Source organism: Electrona antarctica (genome assembly GCF_951216825.1).
Source record: "Electrona antarctica genome assembly, chromosome: 20".
In the NCBI taxonomy this organism is placed as follows: domain Eukaryota; kingdom Metazoa; phylum Chordata; class Actinopteri; order Myctophiformes; family Myctophidae; genus Electrona; species Electrona antarctica.
In genome coordinates, this window is record NC_136801.1 from 40042099 (window position 1) to 40068521 (window position 26423).

The 26423-nt window shown below is 44.8% G+C and overlaps 1 protein-coding gene across 1 annotated transcript; it reads right to left on the reverse strand.

Annotated features, from left to right (window-relative positions):
• Positions 1-20134: 20134 nt before the first annotated feature.
• On the reverse strand, positions 20135-20800 carry LOC306913533 (stomatin-like; the record flags this gene model as incomplete). Its single annotated transcript, XM_079490255.1, has 1 exon — positions 20135-20800. Exon 1 carries the CDS (start codon positions 20732-20734, stop codon positions 20135-20137), a length of 600 nt encoding a protein of 199 aa, XP_079346381.1. The 5' UTR covers positions 20735-20800.
• Between the last annotated feature and the right edge of the window lie 5623 nt (positions 20801-26423).

Consider the following 26423-nt stretch of genomic DNA (forward strand, 5'->3'; position numbering starts at 1 on the left):
CATCTCTCCTGCATGGGCCTAGGCCACCCGCCTCACGGCGTGTGAGCCACTCACTAACACAGATAGGCATTTTAGTAGAGTCTTTATACAAGCCCAAATCCCAATACACATTTGAAACAGACAGTCACCAAATGGTCTGGACAGGTCACTAGGTGTGGTCAGAGGAAGCACAACAGGAGACCTCTCTGATCTAGAAGCTGCTATCAACAAGCTAGATCAAAGTGGCCTATAGCTATTTAGCATAGAGTGCAATTAAGCTGTGAAGCTGTGGTGCCTAAATGTCTGTACCCAAACACGTAGCCTGGTCTCACTCATAAGGAGACGAGAGTAACACTTTTAGTTTAAAACAGATATTTTATGCTATAATAATGAAATGTGGTTCCATCAGATACGACATTTCTCCCTTGATAAACGTACTACACGTTTATCACAAAAGAAAAGGAACCACATTTTGATGATTTGACCCTCCTCCCTTGACACTTAAGAAAAGATAAAATTAAAAAACAACAAATAGGCCTACGACAAACAAACAATTACATTAGAATTCAAATGGTTACAGAGACAGACGGAATCAAGGTTACATAACTTCTTCAGGCGATTCTTATTACACACTTTACACAACTAAATTTCGGTTCAGCATAAGTAGAATCTTTTAGTGTTCTATTAAAATCTAATCTGAAATGTTGATTGATTACAAATAAGCGAGATCGGGCGTGTTTATGGCCAGGCCCGACCCTGCTAATCAACACATTAAATACTAGACACCACTATAAAGCGAAAACACATCCTATACTACACTGCTTAATTTAGGACGTGCAATAACATATACGTTTATAATGCTTTAAATAAAACTCTGCTCTACTAGGGTAGGATGTGGGGACAATAATAAGAAAAAGATAAAAATACATTAACAGGCCAGAGTTTAAGCAATATTCAACTAATATTTTCTACACGTCTCGAGGAAAACGCCTCATTGTTCCATAAGTAGGCTACTCATGACCAGTGTTGTTCAAGTTACTTTTAAAAAGTAAAGAGTTATAGTTATAGTTACTTATCTAAAAAAGTAACTTTTTTTTAGATAAGTTACTTTACTTTACTTTATGAAAGTAACTTTTAAAGTTACTTTACTTTACTTTAAAAAATAATAATATAAAAAACGATTTAAAAGAAGGTTTTTTGTTCTGTCGCACAGTAAGAGAAAAGACAACTCCCTCCTAACATTATGAAATTTAGTGGAACAATAAAACATGTTCAGAAATTTTGACAGGCATCTTTATTGTAGCCTCAACTTGCCTTCAAAACAAATTTGCAATATGAAAAAAATAATAATAATCCAATAAAAAATGAGTCCATATAATCTGCAGTGGTAGAGAGATATTCTAATTCATCAAATGTATTTTTGAGCTCATCTTCCATTTTAGAATATTCACTGTTCAGGTATTTGGAAAATGTATTTCTGCACATTGGCCCTGCTTTGGTATTTTGCTGACCAGTGCTCTGAAAGGAACAGACCACTGTTGAGAGGGGAAGCATTTCCTCAACAAAATACCTGGCAATCATTTTGTCAAGTTGACTCTTGGTGACATGCATGCCTCTGTGGCGATTTAAAATCGATCTTTGTCTGTTTTGGTGATATGAGGCAGCCTAGCTCATGGACTGATTTAAGATGCTTTCTTAGATTTGCATTGCTCTTCTTGGCTGTGGACAATGCTTTCTGTCCGCCACATAATTAGCATTTTCACCTCGATGTTTTTCTGGGGGGGAAGGGGGGGGAGAGGGCAGCCCTATCACTGTGCCCATATATAGTTTATATATTTGTGCCCGGGGAGGTGGCCACGGTCCCGCGGGGATCCGTTAGCGTGCAAGGCTAACGCACGGCTAACGCCAGGCGGCACTGTGCTGCGGCGCCCACTAGCTAATGCTGGCTAGCGCAGGAGGGTCCCTCCTGGAGGGATGCAGCAGCAGCAATAATAAAGAAAGTGCGGGGAATCACACACAGCAGGAACACTCCATGGCATGTTAAAACATTTCCTTTACCCGCAAGTACTCAAATAATGCTTGTATTTCCAACCCACAAAGCATCCGATCTCGCTGTCGTAGCGTGTGGTAATAATGTTCGTTCAACCGGCCTTTTCTGTGTATGCGTTACAAGGGTTTGTGTGTCTGTCTGTGTTTACATATACATACGAGTAAGACCCGCCCTACTCTGTCAGACTGTCTCTGATTGGCTTACCCTGAAATCTGGCCCTACGTTAGCCAATCAATGACCTCTTCTGCGACATGCTTTGTTCAAGTTAGGGTGCGTAGCCATGTGGGCTCAGAGGCTAGTATGAGAGCACAAACGAAACTGTCAACACAGTACAACACAGCACTCTCTCTCAGCAGCAGTCAGCACAGAGCCTGTATGACAGACTCACGGCGCTGTATGGGGAAACTTTTCACTTGGATCATACGTTGACATAATAACGCTATAACGCGGGTAACGCTCGGACAATAACTATAAGGCCGTTATGGAATAGGGAAATGTAAAGCCTCCGTTACAAGTTACTGCAAAAAGTAGCGCCGTTAGGTAACGTAACGTGATGTAAGGGCGTTAGTTACAACACTGCTCATGACTCAACTTATCAAATTATACGACAAAAACATACAATCAACATAATGCCTACTAATTCATGTTGAAAACAATATATTTTTCTCGGCTGTCCAATTTGCCTAGTAGGCAATTAAAAATCATTTTCACAACAATACATAACCTCATTGTCCATCAGTCACCACGCACGGGCAGTCAAGGCTGCAGTTCCTCGACGCGCCGCACGGAGATGTCTTTTTTGGCCCGTGTTCGTGTACAATGTGTGATCAGTACACTACACGGCCGCTGTTTGACACTGTCCTATTGTCCATTTCGAAATTAATTCTACACCCTTCCTCCCTTCAGTCATGAATCACAACACATGACTGACAAAAGCGAATTCACGAGAACCACGTTGGCCACCAAAGCAGACCGCGTAGCGAGCTTGCAGAGCAGCTGCCAAGCCTCGCCGAGTAGATGAAGCGTTTCCCCGCCTCCCTTCGACCAATGATCGCCAAGTTGAGTAGCCAAGGATCCCCCTCGAACCGCCGCCGAGCAGAGGCAACGCTGGCGACGCCGACTGCAGCTCCACCGTCCTCGCCGTCCGTCGCCGGGCAGGAACCGCAGTTGCGCATCGCCGCTCCTCGGTGGAGAGGTGGTCTCCGCCAGGGTGAACGTCGCCACCCGCCATCGTCATTCTCCTCCGTCCAAAAATCGCCGACCGAAATATCTATTAGACTGAAAAAACTCCAAAGGCCGCCGGTCCTGTTTTGTCTGGCGCATTCAAAAATGTCCAATGACAACGGATTCTGAGCACCAATTGAAGTATCTGAACCTAACAGAGAGTGCTTTTCCTCTCTATAAAGCTCATGAACAAACTTCTAAAATACTTAGGCAAAAGTACTCAGGATAAACGCGGAGGCAGACAGGCAAATGAAGGTTTCGGAGTCCAGATTTATTTTCAGAGTTCAGAATACAGACAGATCATCTCTCCTGCATGGGCCTAGGCCACCCGCCTCACGGCGTGTGAGCCACTCACTAACACAGATAGGCATTTTAGTGGAGTCTGTATACAAGCCCAAATCCCAATACACATTTGAAACAGACAGTCACCAAATGGTCTGGACAGGTCACTAGGTGTGGTCAGAGGAAGCACAACAGGAGACCTCTCTGATCTAGAAGCTGCTATCAACAAGATAGATCAAAGTGGCCTATAGCTATTTAGCATAGAGTGCAATTAAGCTGTGGTGCCTAAATATCTGTACCCAAACACGTAGCCTGGTCTCACTCATAAGGAGAGACGAGAGTAACACTTTTAGTTTAAAACAGATATTTTATGCTATAATAATGAAATGTGGTTCCATCAGATACGACACAGCTCTAATTGAACAAGGCATTTTAAACCTTTAACATGAATTGTCCATATTTTAGTGGTCTTTTAAATTCTTAATCATTTCTAACTTGGTCTTATTTTGGTCTTAAGAGATACTATTAAACATAAATTAAATCCAACTCTCAAGCAAGTTAATGTGTTCCTTCCCCACTTCAGACTGAAGCAGTTGAAGCTACTAAACACAATTAGCCATATTTAACCACATCAAACAGTACATACATAAGTAAATAAAACAATACAATACAATATCACCGACCATTGGCGTCTTTGGAGGTAGAACCCAAGAGTTGTCTTTGCTGTTTGCATCTGGTGTTTGATTGAATGACTGAAGCTCCATTCCTTTTAAGGTGCTCCTAATCAGGTAATGAGCAGCCATCTTGCTGCTGCATTCTGGGAGATGTAGTTTCTGAGGTGTGAGATGTCATGCTGACCAGATTTTGTCCATCTCTGAGTTTTGACTCAACAGGAACTACTATCTGCTTGGTGCTGATTGGCCAAAGTGTGTAACAATAGAATCATCAGCCACCAATCATAACAAACTGCTGCATGTGCTCCACCCCTCTCTGACTCCTCCCCCAGGTCAAGCTCTATGCAACATTCTGCTAACTGTGAGATTGCTTTGTAAGCTTCATATTTAATATATGAATATCTATATCCAATATGGAGTAACTGACTATCTGGATAATATATGTACAGTCTAATAATATTGAATAAGTGGATATTAATGAAGTGTTACTGCATGCAGCAGAGGCATTATTACACGATTGCTCCATATTATTTCAGTGCCTGAAAATAAATCTTTGAAATGTTTCATAGTTTTAGAAATATAGTGCTTTCAAATTTGAGAAATGTATAATGGGGCTCAATGTCAGCTCTATGGCACGTCAAAAAAGCACTTTCACCTAGAAACTCTATTCACACATTTTATAATTCAGCTTACTGTGGATACACATGCTGGAACGTTTTACTTTGAAATGATTTGTAGTTTCGGAGTTATTTAACTTAAACGCCCAATGCATTCTCAATGGCAATAACACAAACTTTGGCATGCTACTAGTCCTACATAGGCCTACTTACACCTAGAAACGCCATTCAAACCTATTTAGGTTCATCTTACGGTGGACATGTTTGCCTGAAAATAAATCTTTGAAATGTTTCATAGTTTTAGAAATATAGTGCTTTCAAATTTGAGAAATGTATAATGGGGCTCAATGTCAGCTCTATGGCACGTCAAAAAAGCACTTTCACCAAGAAACTCTATTCACACATTTTATAATTCAGCTTACTGTGGATACACATGCTGGAACGTTTTACTTTGAAATGATTTGTAGTTTCGGAGTTATTTAACTTAAACGCCCAATGCATTCTCAATGGCAATTACACAAACTTTGGCATGCTACTAGTCCTACATACTTACACCTAGAAAACCCATTCAAACCTATTTAGGTTCATCTCACGGTGGACATGTTTGCCTGAAAATAAATCTTTGAAATGTTTCATAGTTTTAGAAATATAGTGCTTTCAAATTTGAGAAATGTATAATGGGGCTCAATGTCAGCTCTATGGCACGTCAAAAAAGCACTTTCACCTAGAAACTCTATTCACACATTTTATAATTCAGCTTACTGTGGATACACATGCTGGAACGTTTTACTTTGAAATGATTTGTAGTTTCGGAGTTATTTAACTTAAACGCCCAATGCATTCTCAATGGCAATAGCACAAACTTTGGCATGCTACTATAGTCCTACATACTTACACCTAGAAACCCCATTCAAACCTATTTAGGTTCATCTTACGGTGGACATGTTTGCCTGAAAATAAATCTTTGAAATGTTTCATAGTTTTAGAAATATAGTGCTTTCAAATTTGAGAAATGTATAATGGGGCTCAATGTCAGCTCTATGGCACGTCAAAAAAGCACTTTCACCTAGAAACTCTATTCACACATTTTATAATTCAGCTTACTGTGGATACACATGCTGGAACGTTTTACTTTGAAATGATTTGTAGTTTCGGAGTTATTTAACTTAAACGCCCAATGCATTCTCAATGGCAATTACACAAACTTTGGCATGCTACTAGTCCTACATACTTACACCTAGAAACCCCATTCAAACCTATTTAGGTTCATCTTACGGTGGACATGTTTGCCTGAAAATAAATCTTTGAAATGTTTCATAGTTTTAGAAATATAGCGCTTTCAAATTTGAGAAATGTATAATGGGGCTCAATGTCAGCTCTATGGCACGTAAAAAAAACACTTTCACCTAGAAACTCTATTCACACATTTTATAATTCAGCTTACTGTGGATACACATGCTGGAACGTTTTACTTTGAAATGATTTGTAGTTTCGGAGTTATTTAACTTAAACGCCCAATGCATTCTCAATGGCAATAGCACAAACTTTGGCATGCTACTATAGTCCTACATACTTACACCTAGAAACCCCATTCAAACCTATTTAGGTTCATCTTACGGTGGACATGTTTGCCTGAAAAGGAATCTTTGAAATGTTTCATAGTTTTAGAAATATATAGTGCTTTCAAATTTGATACATTTATAATGGGGCTCAATGGCAGCTCTAAACATCACTTTCACCTAGAAACTCCATTCACACATTTTATAATTCAGCTTACTGTGAAGACAAATGCTGGAACTTTTTACTTTGAAATGATTTGTAGTTTCTGAGTTATTTAACTTAAACGCCCAATGCATTCTCAATGGCAATAGCACAAACTTTTGCATCCTACAATGTAGGACTAGTGCAGCATCTACACTGGGGCGGCGGCGGTGGCTCAGGGGTAGAGTGCCTGGATGGGAACCGCAAGGTTGCCAGTTCAAACCGGGCTCCCCCAGAGTTACTGTCGAAGTGTCCTTGAGCAAGACACTGAACCCCTAATTGCTCCCGATGTGCTAGTTGGTGCCTTGCATGGTTTCCGCTGCCATCGGTGTATGAATGTGTGTGTGAATGGGTGAATGTAATGCGCAATCTCTGTAAAAGCGCCTTGGATAAAGGCGCTATATAAATGCACCATTTATATAGCGCCATAAATGCACAATCTCTGTATAAGCGCCTTTATCCAAGGCGCTTTACAGAGATTGTGCATCACATTCACCCATTCACACACACATTCATAAAACATGAAAACGAGTGTCCCTCTTTGAGTTGTATTGTGTGGATGTGTCACTCCTGTGTACTTTGTGTAGTTGCGTTGGTGTTGTATTGGTGTAGCATTTTATAAAGCACGGAATCAGATCTCTGAAAGTCCTCCCAGATGCCATGTGTTGATTATGATGTGCTTTGCATTCACAACAACACATCTTATGAAACATTCATGAAGACTATTTGTATATGATGTATCACCATGTTTTTGTTCTTGCTCACTGTAAATCGCTCTGGATTAAGAGCGTCTGTTAAATGCCTAAATTGTAAAATGTAAATTGTCTCTCTCCAAACTGTCCAGGAGTCGGCATGACTGTACCAAAGTAGTTCAAGTGTTGTGTTGTGTTGTGTTGTGTTGTGTTGTGTTGTGTTGTGTTGTGTTGTGTTGTGTTGTGTTGTTCCTCCATCTCAATCTGATGGATGGAAGAACAAAGCCTGGGAACAAGTCAATTCTTAAAAATGAGGAATCATAGAGCCATGAACTGTGAAAATGGCAGCTCCTATAGAGCGTCGCAGTCCCGCCCCCTACCAGGGCCCAGGAAATGATTCTCCGTTCATTTTCCTCATAGACATTTCAAAAAGTATTTATTTAAAGACCTTTTAAGCAAAGCTTAAAAGGTCTTTAAAAAGCCAACTCTTGTCGTGACAACAAACACAATTTTTCGGGCTGAACAAATAATTAGAAAGAAGAAGAAAACGGCAGGTTACACTTTTGTTGTTGTTTTTCTTCTTTGTAATTATTTGTTTGGTCCAAAATATTGTGTTTGTTGTCATGATTTGTCATGACAAGAGTGGGCTTTGTACGACGCTTATAAGGTCTTTAAATAAATACGTTTTGAAATGTCTATGGGAAAAATGCATTGGGAACTATTTCCTGGGCCTGGCATCGTCATGAAAGGGGACTGCGACTGCGACGCTCTATACGATGAGATAGGGAGAGAAAAAAAATCACATGCTTTGTTCAAGCATAAGGCAAATGAAAAATCACTTAATAGGCCTATCTCACAGCCCGCTTTCTACGCCCACTTCCGGTAAATAGTGGTGTCTTTAACATTAGCATTTACACGTTTTTTTCTCTGGAGAATCTAAGTACATTTTCTAATGTAAAAATGTGACAGACCAATATTATTATGAAGCAAACAAGATGGTAAATCAGCTCGAACAGATAGAACAAACCTTACCTTGAGAAAACAAAAGTTGTAGACTTCTTAAATTACCTCTGTTAACATGTAGCGTCTATGGAGTGACGTCACGCTATCACCACTAACCCCGAAAGGGGGCGTATTAAGGGGGGCGGGGAAATTCTGTGAGATAGGCTTATTCTAGTGGCATAGGCCCTTATTTATCAATGGAGTGTAAAATCTGCCTCAAATACGAGCGTCGGTTCTGGAATACACTCAAGTCGGGCATGGCATTTATGAAGTGATCCCAAACAGCTGATCCTTCCTTCCGAAAAGCTTCATATAAGTAGTTGTCTGAAAAGCTTCATATAAGTAGTTGTCTGAAAAGCTTCATATAAGTAGTTGTCTGAAAAGCTTCATATAAGTAGTTGTCTGAAAAGCTTCATATAAGTAGTTGTCTGAAAAGCTTCATAATAAGTAGTTGTCTGAAAAGCTTCATAATAAGTAGTTGTCTGAAAAGCTTCATAATAAGTAGTTGTCTGAAAAGCTTCATTAAGTAGTTGTCTGAAAAGCTTCATATAAGTAGTTGTCTGAAAAGCTTCATAAAAGTAGTTGTCTGAAAAGCTTCATATAAGTAGTTGTCTGAAAAGCTTCATATAAGTAGTTGTCTGAAAAGCTTCATTTAAGTAGTTGTCTGAAAAGCTTCATAATAAGTAGTTGTCTGAAAAGCTTCATTAAGTAGTTGTCTGAAAAGCTTCATAATAAGTAGTTGTCTGAAAAGCTTCATATAAGTAGTTGTCTGAAAAGCTTCATAATAAGTAGTTGTCTGAAAAGCTTCATAAAAGTAGTTGTCTGAAAAGCTTCATATAAGTAGTTGTCTGAAAAGCTTCATATAAGTAGTTGTCTGAAAAGCTTCATATAAGTAGTTGTCTGAAAAGCTTCATATAAGTAGTTGTCTGAAAAGCTTCATATAAGTAGTTGTCTGAAAAGCTTCATATAAGTAGTTGTCTAAAAAACTTCATATAAGTAGTTGTCTGAAAAGCTTCATATAAGTAGTTGTCTTAAAAGCTTCAAATAAGTAGTTGTCTGAAAAGCTTCATAAAAGTAGTTGTCTGAAAAGCTTCATAATAAGTAGTTGTCTGAAATCGAGAGCAAGGCTGAACGTTCAGCACCATCCAGGGATGTGCTGCACACATAGACATCAAAGTTTTCCCGTCTGTATAAAACAACTGCCCTCTCCAGAACACGAATGCAGCATTTACTATGGTGAAAGAAATGCAAATGCCACTCCTTTCCATGCCATGCCAGAAGGCCGCATTCAGGAGAATTGTTTTTTTCTTTTTCTGTCTCCTTTTTCTGTCTTTTTCTGGGTTTTTTCCATCCACTAAATAGGACTTATGTGGGGTACTATTTATTTAAATTTTTTATTTAACCTTTATTTAACCAGTAAAATCACATTGAGACCAAAGTCTCTTTTACAAGTGCGCACTGGCCAAGAGAAGAGGCAAATAAGTGTTACACAGCTCTGCCAGTAACAACAAATACAGGACATGACAAGACAAACATATGACATCCGTAATACCAAAAACCTACTACCAGGGAGGCTCAGAGAGAGTCTAAATAGCTAACCACTAAACCAAGTACAGACTAAAAGAGACTAATAAGAACAATACATCAAGAAACTACTAAGCTAATATAAAACTAAGAACACCGCAAATTGCTACTCATCAAAGCAGGAGCAATGGCTGGAGAGTATGCCAGAGGCAAGCCTCTTAAAAAAGAAAATCGTGATATGGCATACATATTCTAAAACTATACTGTATAGATATCGGATCGGGGGGAGGAAACGGTATCGGCAGATACTCAAAATCACATAATCGGAATCAGATCGTTAATCATTCATATAAATCACGTTGAAAAGTCACTCGGAGATGAAACAACTGTACGCTCTCGTGGAGACTCTGCCCCTCTCCTGACTCATGTGACATTAATCATTAAACAGAGAGGTTGTTAACCTTATCTCACTGATGACGACGCGCACACGCACACACACACACACACACGCACGCACGCACGCACGCACGCACGCACGCACACACGCACACACACACACACACACACACACACACACACACACACACACACACACACACACACACACACACACACACACACACACACACACACACACACACACACACACACACACACGCCTTCAGATCAAACAGGACTTCCAGTGGGGGAGGACAGACCGTCTTTCCACGGCTACAGGAGGGAATTGTGACCCAGACCACTGGAATCTGTAGACTTGTTTGTATAGCTTCACTCAGAGACCAAATGGCTTCCACGTCGTCGTCTCTTCCAGATGAGGATTATTGCTGTCCCGTGTGTCATGAAATCTTTAAAGATCCCGTTCTCCTGTCATGCAGCCACAGCTTCTGTGACGCCAGCACATCGGGAGCAATTTGGGGTTCAGTGTCTTGCCCAAGGACACTTCGACATGTAGACAGGAGGAGCCGGGATTCGAACCGCCGACCCATGGATCATTGGACGACCTGCTCTACCTCCTGAGCCACAGCCACGCATCACTCTTCCATGGGAGACCGTAAGGCTATGAAGCAATAGCACTGGGCATAACGGGCAACGGATAAGGGAACTCTTAAAGGCAATGGCATGTGGCACCTATGCATAATGTAACGGGTAACGGAGGTGTTTTAGGGATTTAGACGGGTAACCAAAATACCAACTTCAGTGGGGGAACACCCCTTCTCCACTGCTAAATCCCCAAATACTGTATTTAAGAAAGCTCGAACGAAAATGGAGCCCAAGACGTAACAACAAAGTGCAACCTTGAACCTTGAACCTTGGTAGAAATCAGTGGAGGAAAGCACTGTAGTTCACTCCCACTCCTACTCTCCTAGCCCATTTTGGGCGGGAACCCCTTTTGGTGTTAGCATATGCTTTAGCTATTGAGCCATGAACTGTGAAAATGCTACATTTGCTCCGATTATAGGGACACTCCCGATCTGACGCGAGATCGGACTTTGATCACCGAGACGCACGCACGCACGCACGCACGCACGCACGCACGCACAGAGATCAGGCAGGCGTGTCAGCTACACTCCATTACTTAAATAGACCTGACCGATTAAAAAATATATATATTCTAAATCATGACAGTTTTCTGAAAAACCTCTGTTTCTATGTCAGTGGTTCTCAAACTATTTCATGTCAAAGACCCTGCGAATTATATGTAATTGGCCACCGACCCCCATCTGAAAATATGTTGTTCCAGGGACTCCTCCAGAAGCAAAGATTTGAGTTAAAAATGTTCGCTCTGAAAGAATATATTATATTTAATGATTTGCGCCACATTTTCAAGATTTTTCAAAAATAGCAGACGTACAAGCTCATACGAGCGTGTAGATCTGCTATTTTTCAATAGCTAAAGTATAATATAATGCTTAAAACACCAAAAGGGGTTCCCGTACAAAATGGGTTAAGAAAACCAGACCAATATAATGTTAATGTGGATGGGGTCTAAGTCCGCCTCTGCCGTGGAGCAGGGGGAGAGAGCGTCATGTTATGTCGACGAAACCGGAAATCGATACTTATGCTGGGCTGCTAGGGCTTCTGGGAAATTGAGCCCAATGCAAGTGGACGGGGGGCTTGTTTGGACTACAACTTGCTCTGCACTCTGGTTTCGTTTCGCATTGTCATGGCCGCTGGCTCGTTTCATCATAACAAGACGACGGACCATTTCTTACCCGATTTTCACGGAACAAACGCCGAAATACTTCAGCGTATGCTCCAAAGGTAATAAAACAATCCAGGCAGCGTAGGATATTTGATTAAAAGGCGGGTTCCGCGTGATGTGGCGTCAAACTGTTTTAAAGGATAACCTCTCCATTCTCCAAAGCAGCCTCAGTACCAAGCCATACATGACCTCAGACTTCCATTCCTTAACAATGATCCTGCCCACCATTAATGCTGTATGAATCCAGTCAGCTAGAGGTGCGGGGAGGTGTTTTAATGGCGATGAATCACCCAGAATAAAGAGAGCAGGTGTGTAAGGAATATACCAGCCGGCTTTCTGATCAAGTTAATTATGAGTTTTCTGTTCCAAAATAACCTTCACCAACCATCACATTATTAATTAACAGCTGAGCTTTTTAATATGATTTTAGGTTTTGAGTGGAATGAGGACTACAGCACACTACAGTGGCTTGTGTTCATTTTTTGTCAGCGACTATAGTGCAGTGACCCTCGTCAATTATGCAACGTACGTACAATCCATACAGCTAATTAGCTGAATGTACACATTGAGTTCATGTTGTAAGCACGCGTCTGTTGGATTTGCACGTGTTAGCAAACAAGTGTATAATTAGTTATCTTGAGTGCTAATGAGTGCAATACCTACAAGCCGATTCCAAATACCTCATTGACAGGCCTGACACCCTGGTATTCCAAACGTGCTATTCCGACGCGCCGCATTGCTAACCTTATCCCTAACCCTAACCGCACGCGGAAGCCACGTGGTCGGAATGGCGGCGGTGCGTAGAATAGGCAATATATGCAAAAGCCAATACAATACACACAATAAGTCATATAGATTGAACTTGAGACAATAAAATCAAGCCATCAAAAAATAGGAATTTAAAAAAAAATCCAAAAAGGTAGCACATCCAAAAATTAAACAAATGGCGGACAAAGTACTCACATTTCCATTTCTTTATTGGCACACACCAAAAAGGAACGCTTACGCGTTTCGGCTATGCAATTGCAGCCTTCATCAGAGCATATGCTCTGATGAAGGCTGCATAGCCGAAACGCTATGCATCAGAGCATATTGGATTTGGGTTTGGCACTGGGTTGGATTTGGCTGCACTCCACTGAAAACCATTGCTGATGCGCAACCTCTTTTTCTCATTTAATAAAATCAAGCCATTAACCCTCACACTGGGCTCCGATGCTGTGAAAAGTGCCTTTTATTGCACAATAAGAGCACAATGCTCTTCCTCAGAATCAAGGAAGGGTCTGAGGAAGAGCATTGTGCTCGAAACATCACAGTCACCTTATTGTGCAATAAAAGGCACTTTTCACAGCATCTATTATTATTATTATTTTTATTTTTGTGTGGCTTTCGCCTTTATTTTATATTTTTATAGAGGGACAGACAGTAGGCTGACAGGAAATGGGGAGAGAGATGGGGGGGAAGACATGCAGTGAAGGCCGTCGGGATCGGGAGTCGAACCCGCGGCACACTGCCAGACTGGATTACCAGCCAAGGTGCCTGGACCATTGAGCCATGGCCCAGGCCCACAGCATCTATTATTATATTATTTTTGATCTTTGTATACTGCTCACCGCTCAGCACCTGCCCAAGTTTGGGTTGGATCATGTGCATGTCTTTGTCAATCACTGTGGCAGACAGTATTCCTGCATCCCCCCCCCCCCCCCCCCCCCCCCTCTCTCTCTCTCTCTCTCTCTCTCTCTCTCTGTCTCTCAATTCAATTCAATTCAATTCAATTCAATTCAATTCAATTCAATTCAATTCAATTCAATTCAATTCAATTCGCTTTATTGGCATGAATGTATAGTAACTACAGTATTGCCAAAGCATACAATGCAGCAAAAAATAAAATAAATAAAAATATAACAGAAAACAGTATCAAACATAGTGTCCGTGGTGTGTGTGTGTGTGTGTGTGTGTGTGTGTGTGTGTGTGTGTGTGTGTGTGTGTCTCTCTCTCTCTCTCTCTCTCTCTCTCTCTCTCTCTCTCTCTCTCTCTTAGTAAGGGCATTTTATCAGGTATTTGACCAATCTGGGAACTAAATCGTTACCAAGAAATTTCTTCACCAATGTGTTTCTAAAGGTGTCTAATAACATGTACTAAAAGTTTGAAATTCAACTCCCGTGGGAAAATTGAGTTATTAGCATAATATGTGACCATACCCATAACATCCTATATAAGGCAAAAAGGTCCAAATTTCATCATTCTTTAAGTAGCATGTGACATATGAAACTAGGGTGATTTCATGATTCTGAATCCATTCCAAGCATTAGTTTTGCACAAAAAACACTCCTTGGGCTAAATTAGGCCATATCCAGTTGACCAAATGTGCTGACCTCATCATGTTTGTGTTGCCGTTTTCCTCCCAAGGAGTGTTTTTTGTGCAAAACTAATGCTTGGAATGGATTCAGAATCATGAAATCACCCTAGTTTCATATGTCACATGCTACTTAAAGAATGATGAAATTTGGACTTTTTTTCCTTATATAGGATGTTATGGGTATGGTCACATATTATGCTAATAACTCAATTTTCCCACGGGAGTTGAATTTCAAACTTTTAGTACATGTTATTAGACACCTTTAGAAACACATTGGTGAAGAAATTTCTTGGTAACGATTTAGTTCCCAGATTTTCATAGATTTCTCTTACTATCTCTCTCTCTCTCATGCCAGGTTATTAGTGACTCGCACTGCAGTCACACAGCAAGGGCGTTCAGCTGGTCGTCATGGCAGTCAGGTACAGCACAGAGCAGATATACGGCTGCTGTACCGCATATGGTCGCTGCCGCGCAGAAACCTCTCATCTCCATGTTCAAACTTTTTGCGTCCCCCCCCCCCGTAAATCAACGCCCTACTCGTCCGGCCGCATTACAGCGTCACACAAAAGCATCAATAAGAGTAGCTTGTGGATCTGCTGCTTTTTGCCGTTTTCTTTTACTTGAATCCTTTGAAAAGTAACAGTTTTGTACTAATTTCCACCCAACAGAGACGATATAGAACAGGGGTGGGCAACTTTGACGATGGAGAGGGCCAATATATTTCCACACTCACACCCTAGGGCCATATATTACTGTCGTCGCAAAAATAGCCGATCTACAAGCTCAAAACGCGTCGCTGCGACGCGTTTTGAGCTTGTAGATCGGCTATTTTTGCTATATTCGAATTGAAATGTTGAATTATTTTTTACTATTTTTGAATTGGAATCCTGAAAATTAACATTTTTATGTAATTTCAAATGCCTTTTAATTATACGTGTGTTGAGCATTGAGCTACTAATTTAGACTGAAGTAATTAAAGCGGGTCATGTTTGCATGTGGAATTGTAAACAGCTGAAACCAATATTATATCAGTATCCTGACATTAACCTGAGGGCCACATTAAGTGAAGGTGGGGGCCGCATGTGGCCCCCGGGCCGCCAGTTGCCCACCCCTGATATAGAAAGAACACTCCAGAGAAAAGGCTATATACATAAAGAGTGCCCTGTCCATGAGCTCCTTATCCCATTTAGGCCTGACGTCGAAATAAAGACTTCTTATATATTATAAATTGACCCTATGGGAGCCAACCCAGGGCTGCAGCGCGACAGCTTGGCTGACAACACTGCAGAGCTCAAGAACCTGATGTTGGATAGGAATTTGTGGAGGGCAGCGATCCAGGAATCCCGAGTTGGTGTTGGCTAGACCTCACTCTCGCAGCAACTAACTATATATTATATATATAAGAATATATATAATATATATTCTTCTGAAAGAATATATATTCTTCTGAAAGAATATATATTCAAAGATTGGTGCCACATGTTCACGATTTTTCAAAAATAGCAGACCTACAAGCTCGTAGCGCGCCACTCGGTGGCGCGCTATGAGCTTGTAGATCTGCTATTTTTCAATAGCTAAAGTATAACATAATGCTTAGTTAAAACACCAAAAGGGGTTCCCGCCCAGAATGGGTTATACTGTATATTGTTTCAAAGAGAGTGCTCAAAGAACGCTAAGGCATATTGGCTTGAGTGAGGAATTCATTTGATTTCTTTGACAGCTAAAGTAATATATCACTTTGAAGCCTTGAAGGTTCACACACAGAAGCCTTCCGAGAAGTCTTTGAAGTTTGTTCCCTGCGGGGGACAGTGTACCCAGTGCCGTCTCTACAGCGGGGCACTGGGGGGCATTGCCCCCCCCCCCCCCCCCCCCCCCCCCCAGATTGAATTGTGTGCCCCTCCAGTCCAGATTGGCCAGTAGTACCCTACCCTACCAATATTTTAATGTTTTACAAATGTTAAATCTATATGTTCTCCATGATTATTGTAAATCTATACATGTTCAAATTAAGTGAATAGTTAATAGAAATACAAGGTACTATATGCATGCAGAAGACATTATAATGCATACACATATTTGTATTTCTTTGTTTGTTGTTGGTGCTGCTTATTGTAGCCTACTTGTAGCCTTTGTTAATAGGCACAATTTGTCATACATAGGGGGGGTTTAATTGACAAATTAAGTGCCCCCTTTGGAAAGAAAGTATGCCCCCTGCTGATTTGTGCCTGGAGACGGCACTGTGTGCGGTACCTTCCCTTCCCTGCACAGTTTTCTGCCACTTAAGCACACCCTAAAACGTTTATTTGACATCCACAATGTGAATTTATGCCATTATCTGTGCCAACAAAAACTTCACCAACCCATTTTGGGCGGGAACCCCTTTTGGTGTTAGCATTATGTTATGCTTTAGCTATTTTTGAAAAATCGAAGAATGACTGACATAGAAACATAGCTTTTTCAGAAAGCTGTCAGGATGTAGAAGACATATAAACAATAAACAATAGCTAAATAATGTGTCCAATTTCAGCTGGCACTTACCTGTTGAACCTGCTTAAAATATGACACACTTACAGTTCAATAGGCTTTATGTTGCCTGGGGAGCAACTTGTTTGTTGTTTCCATTGAACACAGATAGACATTCGGTCTGTCTGCCTGCCTTCGTGCCTTCCTGCCTCACACAGGAAGCTAGCTGTTTGCTATTTCCATTCATGAAAATATATTTTGAAATATATTTCTCAAAATGCTAATGAAACACCAATGTATTGTTATTAAATGTATTGTTATTAAATGTACAAGATGTAACCCAGGTAAAGTAATGCATCACTTTTAACTTTTATATGTGTTTGTGTGAGCATGCACGAGTGTGTGTGTGTGTGTGTGTGTGTGTGTGTGTGTGTGTGTGTGTGTGTGTGTGTGTGTGTGTGTGCACGAGAGTGCGTGTGCATGCGTGTGTGTGTGTGTGTGTGTGTGTGTGTGTGTGTGTGTGTGTGTGTGTGTGTCTGTAGTAATAGTAGTAGTAGTATTAGGCCAGACAGGGTTCAAGTTATGTTTACAGATCAGAAGGTCCAACCCTCCAACATTATGCCAGAATTGTGCAAGCTGGCATATGTACTGTAACTCCGGGATAAGGTTCCACCCACCTCATCGCGGGCTACACTCACAGTGGCTAGTCAGAGATAACAGTTCTGTTATCTCTTCGACCTATGGGATCGAAACCAACAGGGATGTTTAGAGCCGACGGAACAGCACGTGTTGAACGCACGTCACACATGTAATAGTACCACTATGTACATATAATATATGATCAGGTGTGGCACTTTAATTCACCCTCAACCCGTTCGTCTGCTCTAAAACATTCCTTTTTGAGGGGTTTAATTTTGTTCTTAGATCAATGTTTGTTTTAAAAACGCCATTGACAATGAAGGGAATGTTTACGTCGTATTGTCCCTCATTACATCATATTGTCTCTTTATTGTTAATGGCGTTTAATGTTTGTGTTGGCACCGTTTGTTTTACATCACCATGACATCACCTAATCAACATGAGTTAGACTTTAATATATTAGCGCCCCTCAATTCACACGGGTGTGATTCTTTACACCCTATCTGCCAGACAGCATACCAATTATGTTTTCTTTTTGAGTGGTGCAAACCACTCCAATAACTGGCTTTGTTAGTACCCGTGTGTGTTTGTGCCTGTACGGGTGAGCATGGTTGCTATGGTTAGTATGTGATGTCACTGCACCACTCAGTTCACACGGGTGTGATTTTTATCCCTTAGGCCTGATTCACACCTTTACATCTAGCATACAACATTGTTACATGCTAGATGTAAACAAAGGGTAAGTGTCATGGCCGCCCCAATGCATTTCCAATGGAAGTCACATGTTTGACACAACATTTTTGTTGTACAGCTTTCGGCTGTGTTTCGACTGCCCCCCTCCCCTCATACAACAACAATGTTGTGTCAAACCATGGGACTCCCATTGGAAATTAATTGCGAGCTTGCATCAATCTGTTGTGCACGTGTGAGTCAGGCCATAGCCTGCAAACAGAACAGATAGGCAACTTCTCGTGGTGGCTACTGTGGGAAAGCCCACATGTTGCAGCACAGCATGTTGAGAGCCTGTAGATCGGCTATTAGGATGTTTTTAAAACAACATCTTTATTTATATTGACCCACATGACGTTTAGTGCTGTAAATTAACATTAAATGGAGCTCATAATAGAGCTGAAGTTCAGGAGCAGGACCACACCTTCAACGGAGCTATACCTCCACCTCCAATCGGGTCACCTCTGCCCTTATACCGTATAAAAGCCCATCCAAACCACGCTTCTCCCTCGGTTCTCCCTATCGTCATCCCCCCCCCCCCCCCTCCCACCCTAATTCTCATCCTACTCCCTCTCTAACCTCTTTTTTCAGGGAGCCACGGCGGATCCCCGAACTCTCGCCACCTCTGCTTAATTACCCGATGACCACCCGGATGGCCAGATGACCCGTCTTGGGTCATCTTCGTTTCTGTTTATTATTTGTTTCGTTAATTGTTTCATGCATTCTTCTTTTTGTTAATACATGTTGTTAAACGTCCTCATTTGGTGGTGTGGTCCTTGATAGTGAAAAGTCCATAGATTTGGCTGCCACTCCGGATGCCATATGCATTATATGACGTAATTACAAAAGAACGTCTGCGTGCACGTCAGATTAAAAAAATAATCTAAAAAATAATAATAAAATGTAAAAATAAATAATAAAATGGTTCAATTTTCTCGTGTTTCTCGTGTTTGGCACACAATGGCAAAGCAGCTAAATTCGAGAAATCTCATGGTTGTTAACACTTGACTGCCTCCCACGATTTGCAGTCACATTCAACTGAATCGCAAAAAAACAGGAAGAAAAATCACCTATAGCTAATGTGACCATCGTAACTTTAAAAGTCATCAGATGCGTTAATATCACCGCGAGGTAGCAACAGTTTAGTAATGAGCCCCTAACACACGTTCTGTTTTATCACCTCAATCAATCTAAAAAAAGAACGGCCAAAGAACTAACCCTTTAAGTATTTCAAAAGGTATAATAGAACATAATGTGGAATTCCTTTGACAAAGAAATCTGGTGTGTATCGATGCAGTGTCGGTATGCGAGATTAGCTCTGACCAGATTTTAATTTCAACCTTTATTTAGTTCTCGGAGAACACACTGAGGGCTGAGACCCTCTTTTTCAGTGGTGCCGAGATTACAACACATCAACAATGTACAATGGGGAGGGGGGGAGGGGGGGTACAAAGAAAACAAAACATAGATGAATAAAGTAAATTACTGGTAATAATAAAGGAACATTACATAGTGATCAACTCAATTAAAACAGCTACAGTTGATATTTACCAACGTTGATATATCAAGTTGAAAGCGATATAGAGAAGGAAGAGAGCTGTACTTTAGTGAAGTCTGTAAGGTGTTCCAAGTGTGTGGGGCAGCGCACTTGAAAGCAGATTTTCCAGATGTAGTGGAGGTATGTATGGTCTCAAGCATCAAATAATCTTGAGAGCGTGTATGATAAGAAATAGTTTTCCATTGTAAAAGAGAGTTTAAATAAGAAAAATACACAGAAAGATGGGCATCTGAGCCCCATTGACCTCCACTGTAAAAAATAAATGAAATTGATCAAAAAGTATATAATTTGTGACCACCTTAGACAGCTTAGCCTCTTTCAGAGCCACGGTAAAAAAAATATATAATCTGTTACACTTTATTCTAGTTAATTCCCTTCTCTTCATTTCGTCATAAAATGACTAATGAGATCCATGGGCAGGGGGAAGACGATGGTGGAGTTCTTCTCGGCGGCGATGGTGTGGAGGGTCTGCAGGTAGCGCAGCTGCAGGGCTGACGGAGACTCGGACATCACCTGGGACGCCTCCCTCAGGGCGCGGGACGCGTTCAACTCGCCGTCCGCGGCGATCACCTTCGCCCTGGCCTCTCTCGCGGCCTCGGCCTCGGCGGCCATGGCTCTCTGGAGCTGGGAGGGCAGTATCATGTCTTTGATCTCCACGCGCTCCACCTTGATGCCCCAGCTGTCCGTGGCCTTGTCGATGGTCGCCTGCATGTTGTGGGCGATGCTCTCGCGGTCCGACAGCAGCTCGGACAGGTTCTTGGTTCCCATGACGTTCCTCAGGGTGGTCTGGGACAGCAGCCGGGTGGAGGAGTGCGCGTGCGTCACCCTGGTCACGGAGGTGTAGGGGTCGGTGACTCGGTAGAACACTGCCGCGTCCACGGTCACGGTGACAGAGTCCTTGGTCAGGATCTGCTGGGGAGGGACGTCGAATGACTCGGTTCTCATGTTCACTCTGACGATGGTATCGGTGAAAGGCAGCATGAAGAGAAGACCCGGTCCTCTCGCCTGCTTGGTTCTCGTGCGGCCGAGTCTGAAAAGGACGGCACGCTCATAATCCTGCAAAACTACAAAACTCCACCAGGCGGTGATGGGGAACAGTATAAAAGAAACCGTGCCGGTGAGGAAAATTACTACATATTCTTTGAAGGGTCTGAAACGTTTCTTTTCTTTATTTCTCTTTTCTTCTGGCACCTCCATAGCCTTGCCTAAAATGATAATATTCTAAAAAACTAGAGACAAAACCGCTCTACTCCAAAACCTCCGTTGTGCGGAGCAGATGCGTGAAATGTATGGGTGTTAAATATATCTTTCAAATTGTATCTCCTTGGCTTAGACAAAGTTAAAATATACTTTATATAGGCTGACTGAGCACTCACCTGATGTCACACACAACGACACAAGGCGTTGCTGGTGCCCATTTGTGCAGGCTCTCTTTACTTGCGCAAGCAGAACGCGCAAGTAATAGTTTTCGTCCAGGGCGATGTTTGATGCGTATGCGCCGTGCCAGCGTATGACGTAATGACTACTTGATATGGCAGTGTTGTCAGATTACATACATGTATACATATAGGGCATTACCTTTAATCCTCCCGACACTAAAACATATCGTCATTACGTCAAAGTAACCACAGTATACCGCTAATCAACTTACAAATTACTTATACAGTACATATACATAGAGGCATTTCCTTTAATCCACCCGACACTGATCGACATACGTCACCAGCTGAGATTTGACAGTTTGTAGCGGTCGACAGTACTTGCGCGCTCTGCTTGCGCACTAGTAGGCCATGTATGGCCTACTTGTGTGCAACAAGCAAGTAGGCACTCGACAGAGTGCAGTTCTAGTTGATCCTGAGTTTAGTATGCTTGGATGTTGGACCTTCTGATCTGTAAACATAGCTTATGTCTGCCTCCTCCTCCCCCTCCTCCTTCTCCTACTATTACAGTGAGAGAGAGAGGCTGCAGTGGGTCCAGTGGTAGAGTGACCAAATGGGAACAGCAAGGTTCCCAGTTCGAACCCGGGCTCCCCCCAGAGTTAGCGCTGAAGTGTCCTTGAGCAAGACTCTGAACCCCTAATTGTTCCCGATGTGCAGCTTAGTGCCTTGCATGCGGTTTCCTCTGGTATCGGTGTGTGAATGGATGAATGCAATGCATAATGTCTGAAAGCGCCTTGGATAAAGGCGCAATATAAATGCACCATTTACAATTCAGTATTACTGATGATACTACTACGCACTACTCGTACGCAACTACGCATGAACACACTCATACGCACGGCACAGACATGCATGCGCACACAATTGGAGCTCATAGCCGAAGTTCAGGAGCAGGACCACACCTCCAATGCAGCTACCTCCACCTCCTATCAAGCCACATCCAATCAGGCCACATCCATCCCTATAACTACTAGCCCATCTAACCATGGCTCTCCCTCGTTCTCATTTCTCGTCACGCACGACAAACGAGAGAACACAAACGCACCACACTAATTTAATTATTAAATTATTCGACCACCATCAGCCATGGACCAGGACGACGTCCTCAGCCTCGCACCATCAGACGAGGACATGTTCGGTCCAAGCCCTGACAGCGACCAGTACTCTTCCTACGACGAAGAGGAAGAGTACAGAGAGATATTCGAAGTATCCGAGACACCCAGCAGCGTCGAAACGCCTCATCCACAGCAAACCAACGAAAACACAAGCTCCTCCGAATCCGCTTCAAACCCTCCCGGTCCCCGAAATAGAGGCCGACCCACTCACCGTCATCGCCGTTCTCCCCTCTCTCCTTCACGATCGTCACGCAGGTCTGGTAACGTAGCCCCCGTTCACCCCACTCGTAACACAGCCGCTCTCGCACACTCCTCCCGTAGTTTTCCTCATAGTCACCCCGCACCAGTTATTAATTTATCCGACACCGTTATCTCCGATTGGACCGTCGTTTCACTTCACAAAGCTCTTAAAGCCAGAGGCATTCACTTCCACCGCTCCGATAATAAGGCATCACTTTTCCTCGCACTCACGTCCACCAGCCCACCACGACAACACCGTTCACGTTCCTCCCACCGTCCACTTCCTGGTTACGTCACCACGGCCACACACCCCGCTGCCCCCGAACGTCATGACGTCACCACCCCCTCCAACACAATGCAAATGCACCATTCCCAGCAGCATCACTCCCAAGCCATTTCTCACTCCTTAGCAAGGTCCCCAAATGCCCAAATGTTACCAGCCCATGCACAAATGTTACCAGCCCATGCACAAATGTTACCAGCCCCAGTAGCCGGTCACACTGCCTCGTTAGCGCCCCCCACTGCCCGCCTAGCCCACCGACACCAGTTAGCCCCAGCAGGGGATGCCGGCACCGAGATGCCGGCGCCCCCTACTGACCGCAGAGGCCCCAGACAGCAACCAGCCTCAGCAGGGACTGCCGGCACCGAGTTGCCGGCGCCCCCTACTGTCCCCAGAGGCCGACACCAGTCAGCCGCAGCACGGATAGCCGGCACCGAGAGGCCGGCGCCCCCTACTGCCCGCAGAGGCCACAGACAGCAGCCAGCCCCAGCAGGGACCGCTGGCACCGAGCCGCCGGCGCCCCCTACTGCCCGCAGAGGCCACAGACAGCTACCAGCCCCGGTACGAGACGCCGGCTCCAGGTCGCTAGCGCCCCCTACTGCCCGCAGAGGCCACAGACGCCAGTCAGCCTCAGCAGGGACCGCCGGCACCGAGATGCCGGCGCCCCCTACCGCCCACAGAAGACGACATCAGCCAGCATCAGCAGGGATAGCCGGCACCGAGATGCCGGCGCCCCCTACTGCCCGCAGAAGCCACAGACGTCAGTCAGCTCCAACAAGAGCCGCCGGCACCGAGATGCCGGCGCCCCCTACTGCCCGCAGAGACCACAGACAGCTGCCAAGCCGCAGACAGCCATCAGCCCCGGCAAAGAGGGCCGACACCAGGTCGCTAGCGCCCCCTGCTGCCCACCGAAGCCGCAAGCGGCAGTCAGCGCCAGCACGGGACAACGAAATCGAGTCCCCAGCGCCCCCCGTTGCCCGCAGAAGCCGCAGACAACAGTCGGCCTCAATGGGGGTCGCCGGCTCCGAGACGCCGGCGCCCCACGCAGCCCACCACAGCCACAGCCAGGGATCCGCTCCCAGGGGCCCCAGCCGCTGGCACACCGAGCCCTCCGCCAGCTTCCACCACCATCAGCAGCCCCAAGCGGGAGCCCCCGGCACCGGGATGCCAGCGCCTCCCGCCACCTCATTCCAGCAACACTACTTCGGCAGCACAGGAGCGCCCGGCACCGAGATGCCAGCGCCCCCCGCTAACATGCCATTCGGATACAACTTCCAGCAAGGCGCTCAGGCAGAGAACCCCGGCACCGGGATGCCAACAGCCCCAGCGCCTTTCCTCCTCCACCAGCAGCTCCCCACTCAATCTTTATGCCTATCATCAGGCTCAGGTCTCGCCATCCAACCGCCAGGAGGAAACTTCACCCTAGCCTCAGCCATGCCACCCTCCCGCCATCCTCAGACGTTCTCTTCCCGCCCATCCCCAGTGCCAGCCAACCTCCGTCACCAAATCCTCCAGGGTAAATATGTAGACCTCGCCCTTCTCATCACGCCATCCCTCTCCGACCCCATTCCAAACTCCCCGGACGGACACAACTATGACAAGAAACCAAAACTCAACCGATCCAGAGAGCTCTCCCCCATCGAGTTCACCTATGCCTTCTCCCTCTTCAGGGACGTCCTCTGCTCCCAGTACCCCGCCCGCCGTCAGGAGCTCGATGACTACCTACTCATTGTCACAAACCTCGCCCTCCGCTTCGGAGGGGACGGTTTCTATAAGTACCACATCCAGTTTGCCTCCGAAGCCGCAGCCCGTCTCAGTCAGTTCAACGAGAACGCATACTGGGGAGCCCTAGACAGTGAGCTCTACTGCCGCACCTTCGCGGCCCGAGCTTCACTCCCCTGCACTCTCTGCCATGCTCCATCGCACCCGGCCTCCATCTGCACCATGCCAGCTCACGCCAACCCATCCCAAGGCCCGTCCAAGGCTTACAACTCCCGCGCTTCCGCCCTTACGCGCCTGTCGCCAGCCCTTCCTTACACCCCCCAAGCATCGATCCCCCCGCTCTTCAACGCTTCCGCCAGCCTATCCTCCGCCAACCCAAGCATCAACGGGGTAGACAAAAGAGGCAGACCTACCTTCATGAAGGGAGGAAAACCAATATGCAACAACTTCAATGAAGGAGGCTGCGGGATGTCTTCCTGCCGCTACCTCCACATCTGCACGTACTGCGCCGGAGGCCACGCCCGTCCAGGCTGCGCCCACAACCCCGTCAAACTCGGTAAGCACCCCTCCACACCGGTCAACATCCCAGCGCTCGCAACCGCCCTTCAAAATCACCCCGACCCCGTTTTCGTCCAGTTCCTCATCCGCGGCTTCAGCGAAGGGTTCCATCCCGGCGTCATAACAGTACCTTCATCATCCTTTGAGTGCAAAAACCTCCAGTCCGGCTTACAGGAGCCGGAAGAGGTGGATCGTCTCCTCGCCAAGGAAATTAAAGAAGGTTTCATGATCGGACCTTTCGACCTTCCTCCATTCCCCACCTTCCGCATCAGCCCCCTCGGCATAGCCACAAGGAAGTATTCCGGCAAAAAACGTATAATAATCGACCTCTCAGCACCACACGGCACCCCAGTTCCAAGCATCAACAGCTTAATCCCGAGCGAAGACTTCTCCCTTCGCTACGTCTCCATCAACCACGCCATCGCCCTCATCAAACACGCCGGGAAAGGGTCCTGGCTAGCAAAGGCAGACATCGTCAGCGCCTTCAAAATCCTACCAATTCATCCCGACTTCTGGCACCTCTTTGGCGTCCGCTGGAGGGGATCCTGCTACTTCGCCGTCAGGCTCACCTTTGGGTGTAAAAGCAGCCCCAAACTGTTTGACTGCTTGTCCGAAGCCCTCTGCTGGATTCTCTCCAACACCCACAAAATCCCATACCTGGTTCACCTTCTAGACGACTTCCTCATCATCTCCCCTCCCTCATCCCCACCCGCCGACGGCATCGTCACCCTCACTTCAGTCTTTAAGGCACTGGGAGTCCCCCTGTCCATCGAGAAAACGGAAGGTCCGTCCACGTCACTCGAGTTCCTCGGAATCACGCTCGACACCGTCAAATTCCAAGCTTCCCTGCCAAAAGAGAAGCTCGACAGGATAACCCTCATCATCACCAACTTCCTCACCACCACCAGGTGCACCAAACACCAGCTTCTCTCTCTTCTGGGCCACCTCAACTACGCCATCCGAATCATCCCCCAAGGTCGAGGGTTCATCTCCCATCTCTTTTTCATCGCATCTTCCGTCCCATCGCTCACCGACACCATATCGCTCAACCGTTCAAGCCGTGCCGAGCTGCGTCTCTGGCGTCATCTTCTCGCCAACTGGAACGGCATATCCTTTTTCTACGAAGACCGCCTCGCCAACCCCCTGGACATCAATCTTTTCACCGATGCTGCTCCTTCCGCCGGTTTTGGGGGCTTCTACAACGGCAGATGGTTTGCTGAAAGATGGCCCCCGGAGCTCGCAGGGGAATGTCTTATTCCGTCCTCGGCTCTCGCCGAGATATACCCCATCGTCGCAGCCGTCGTCTTGTGGGGCCA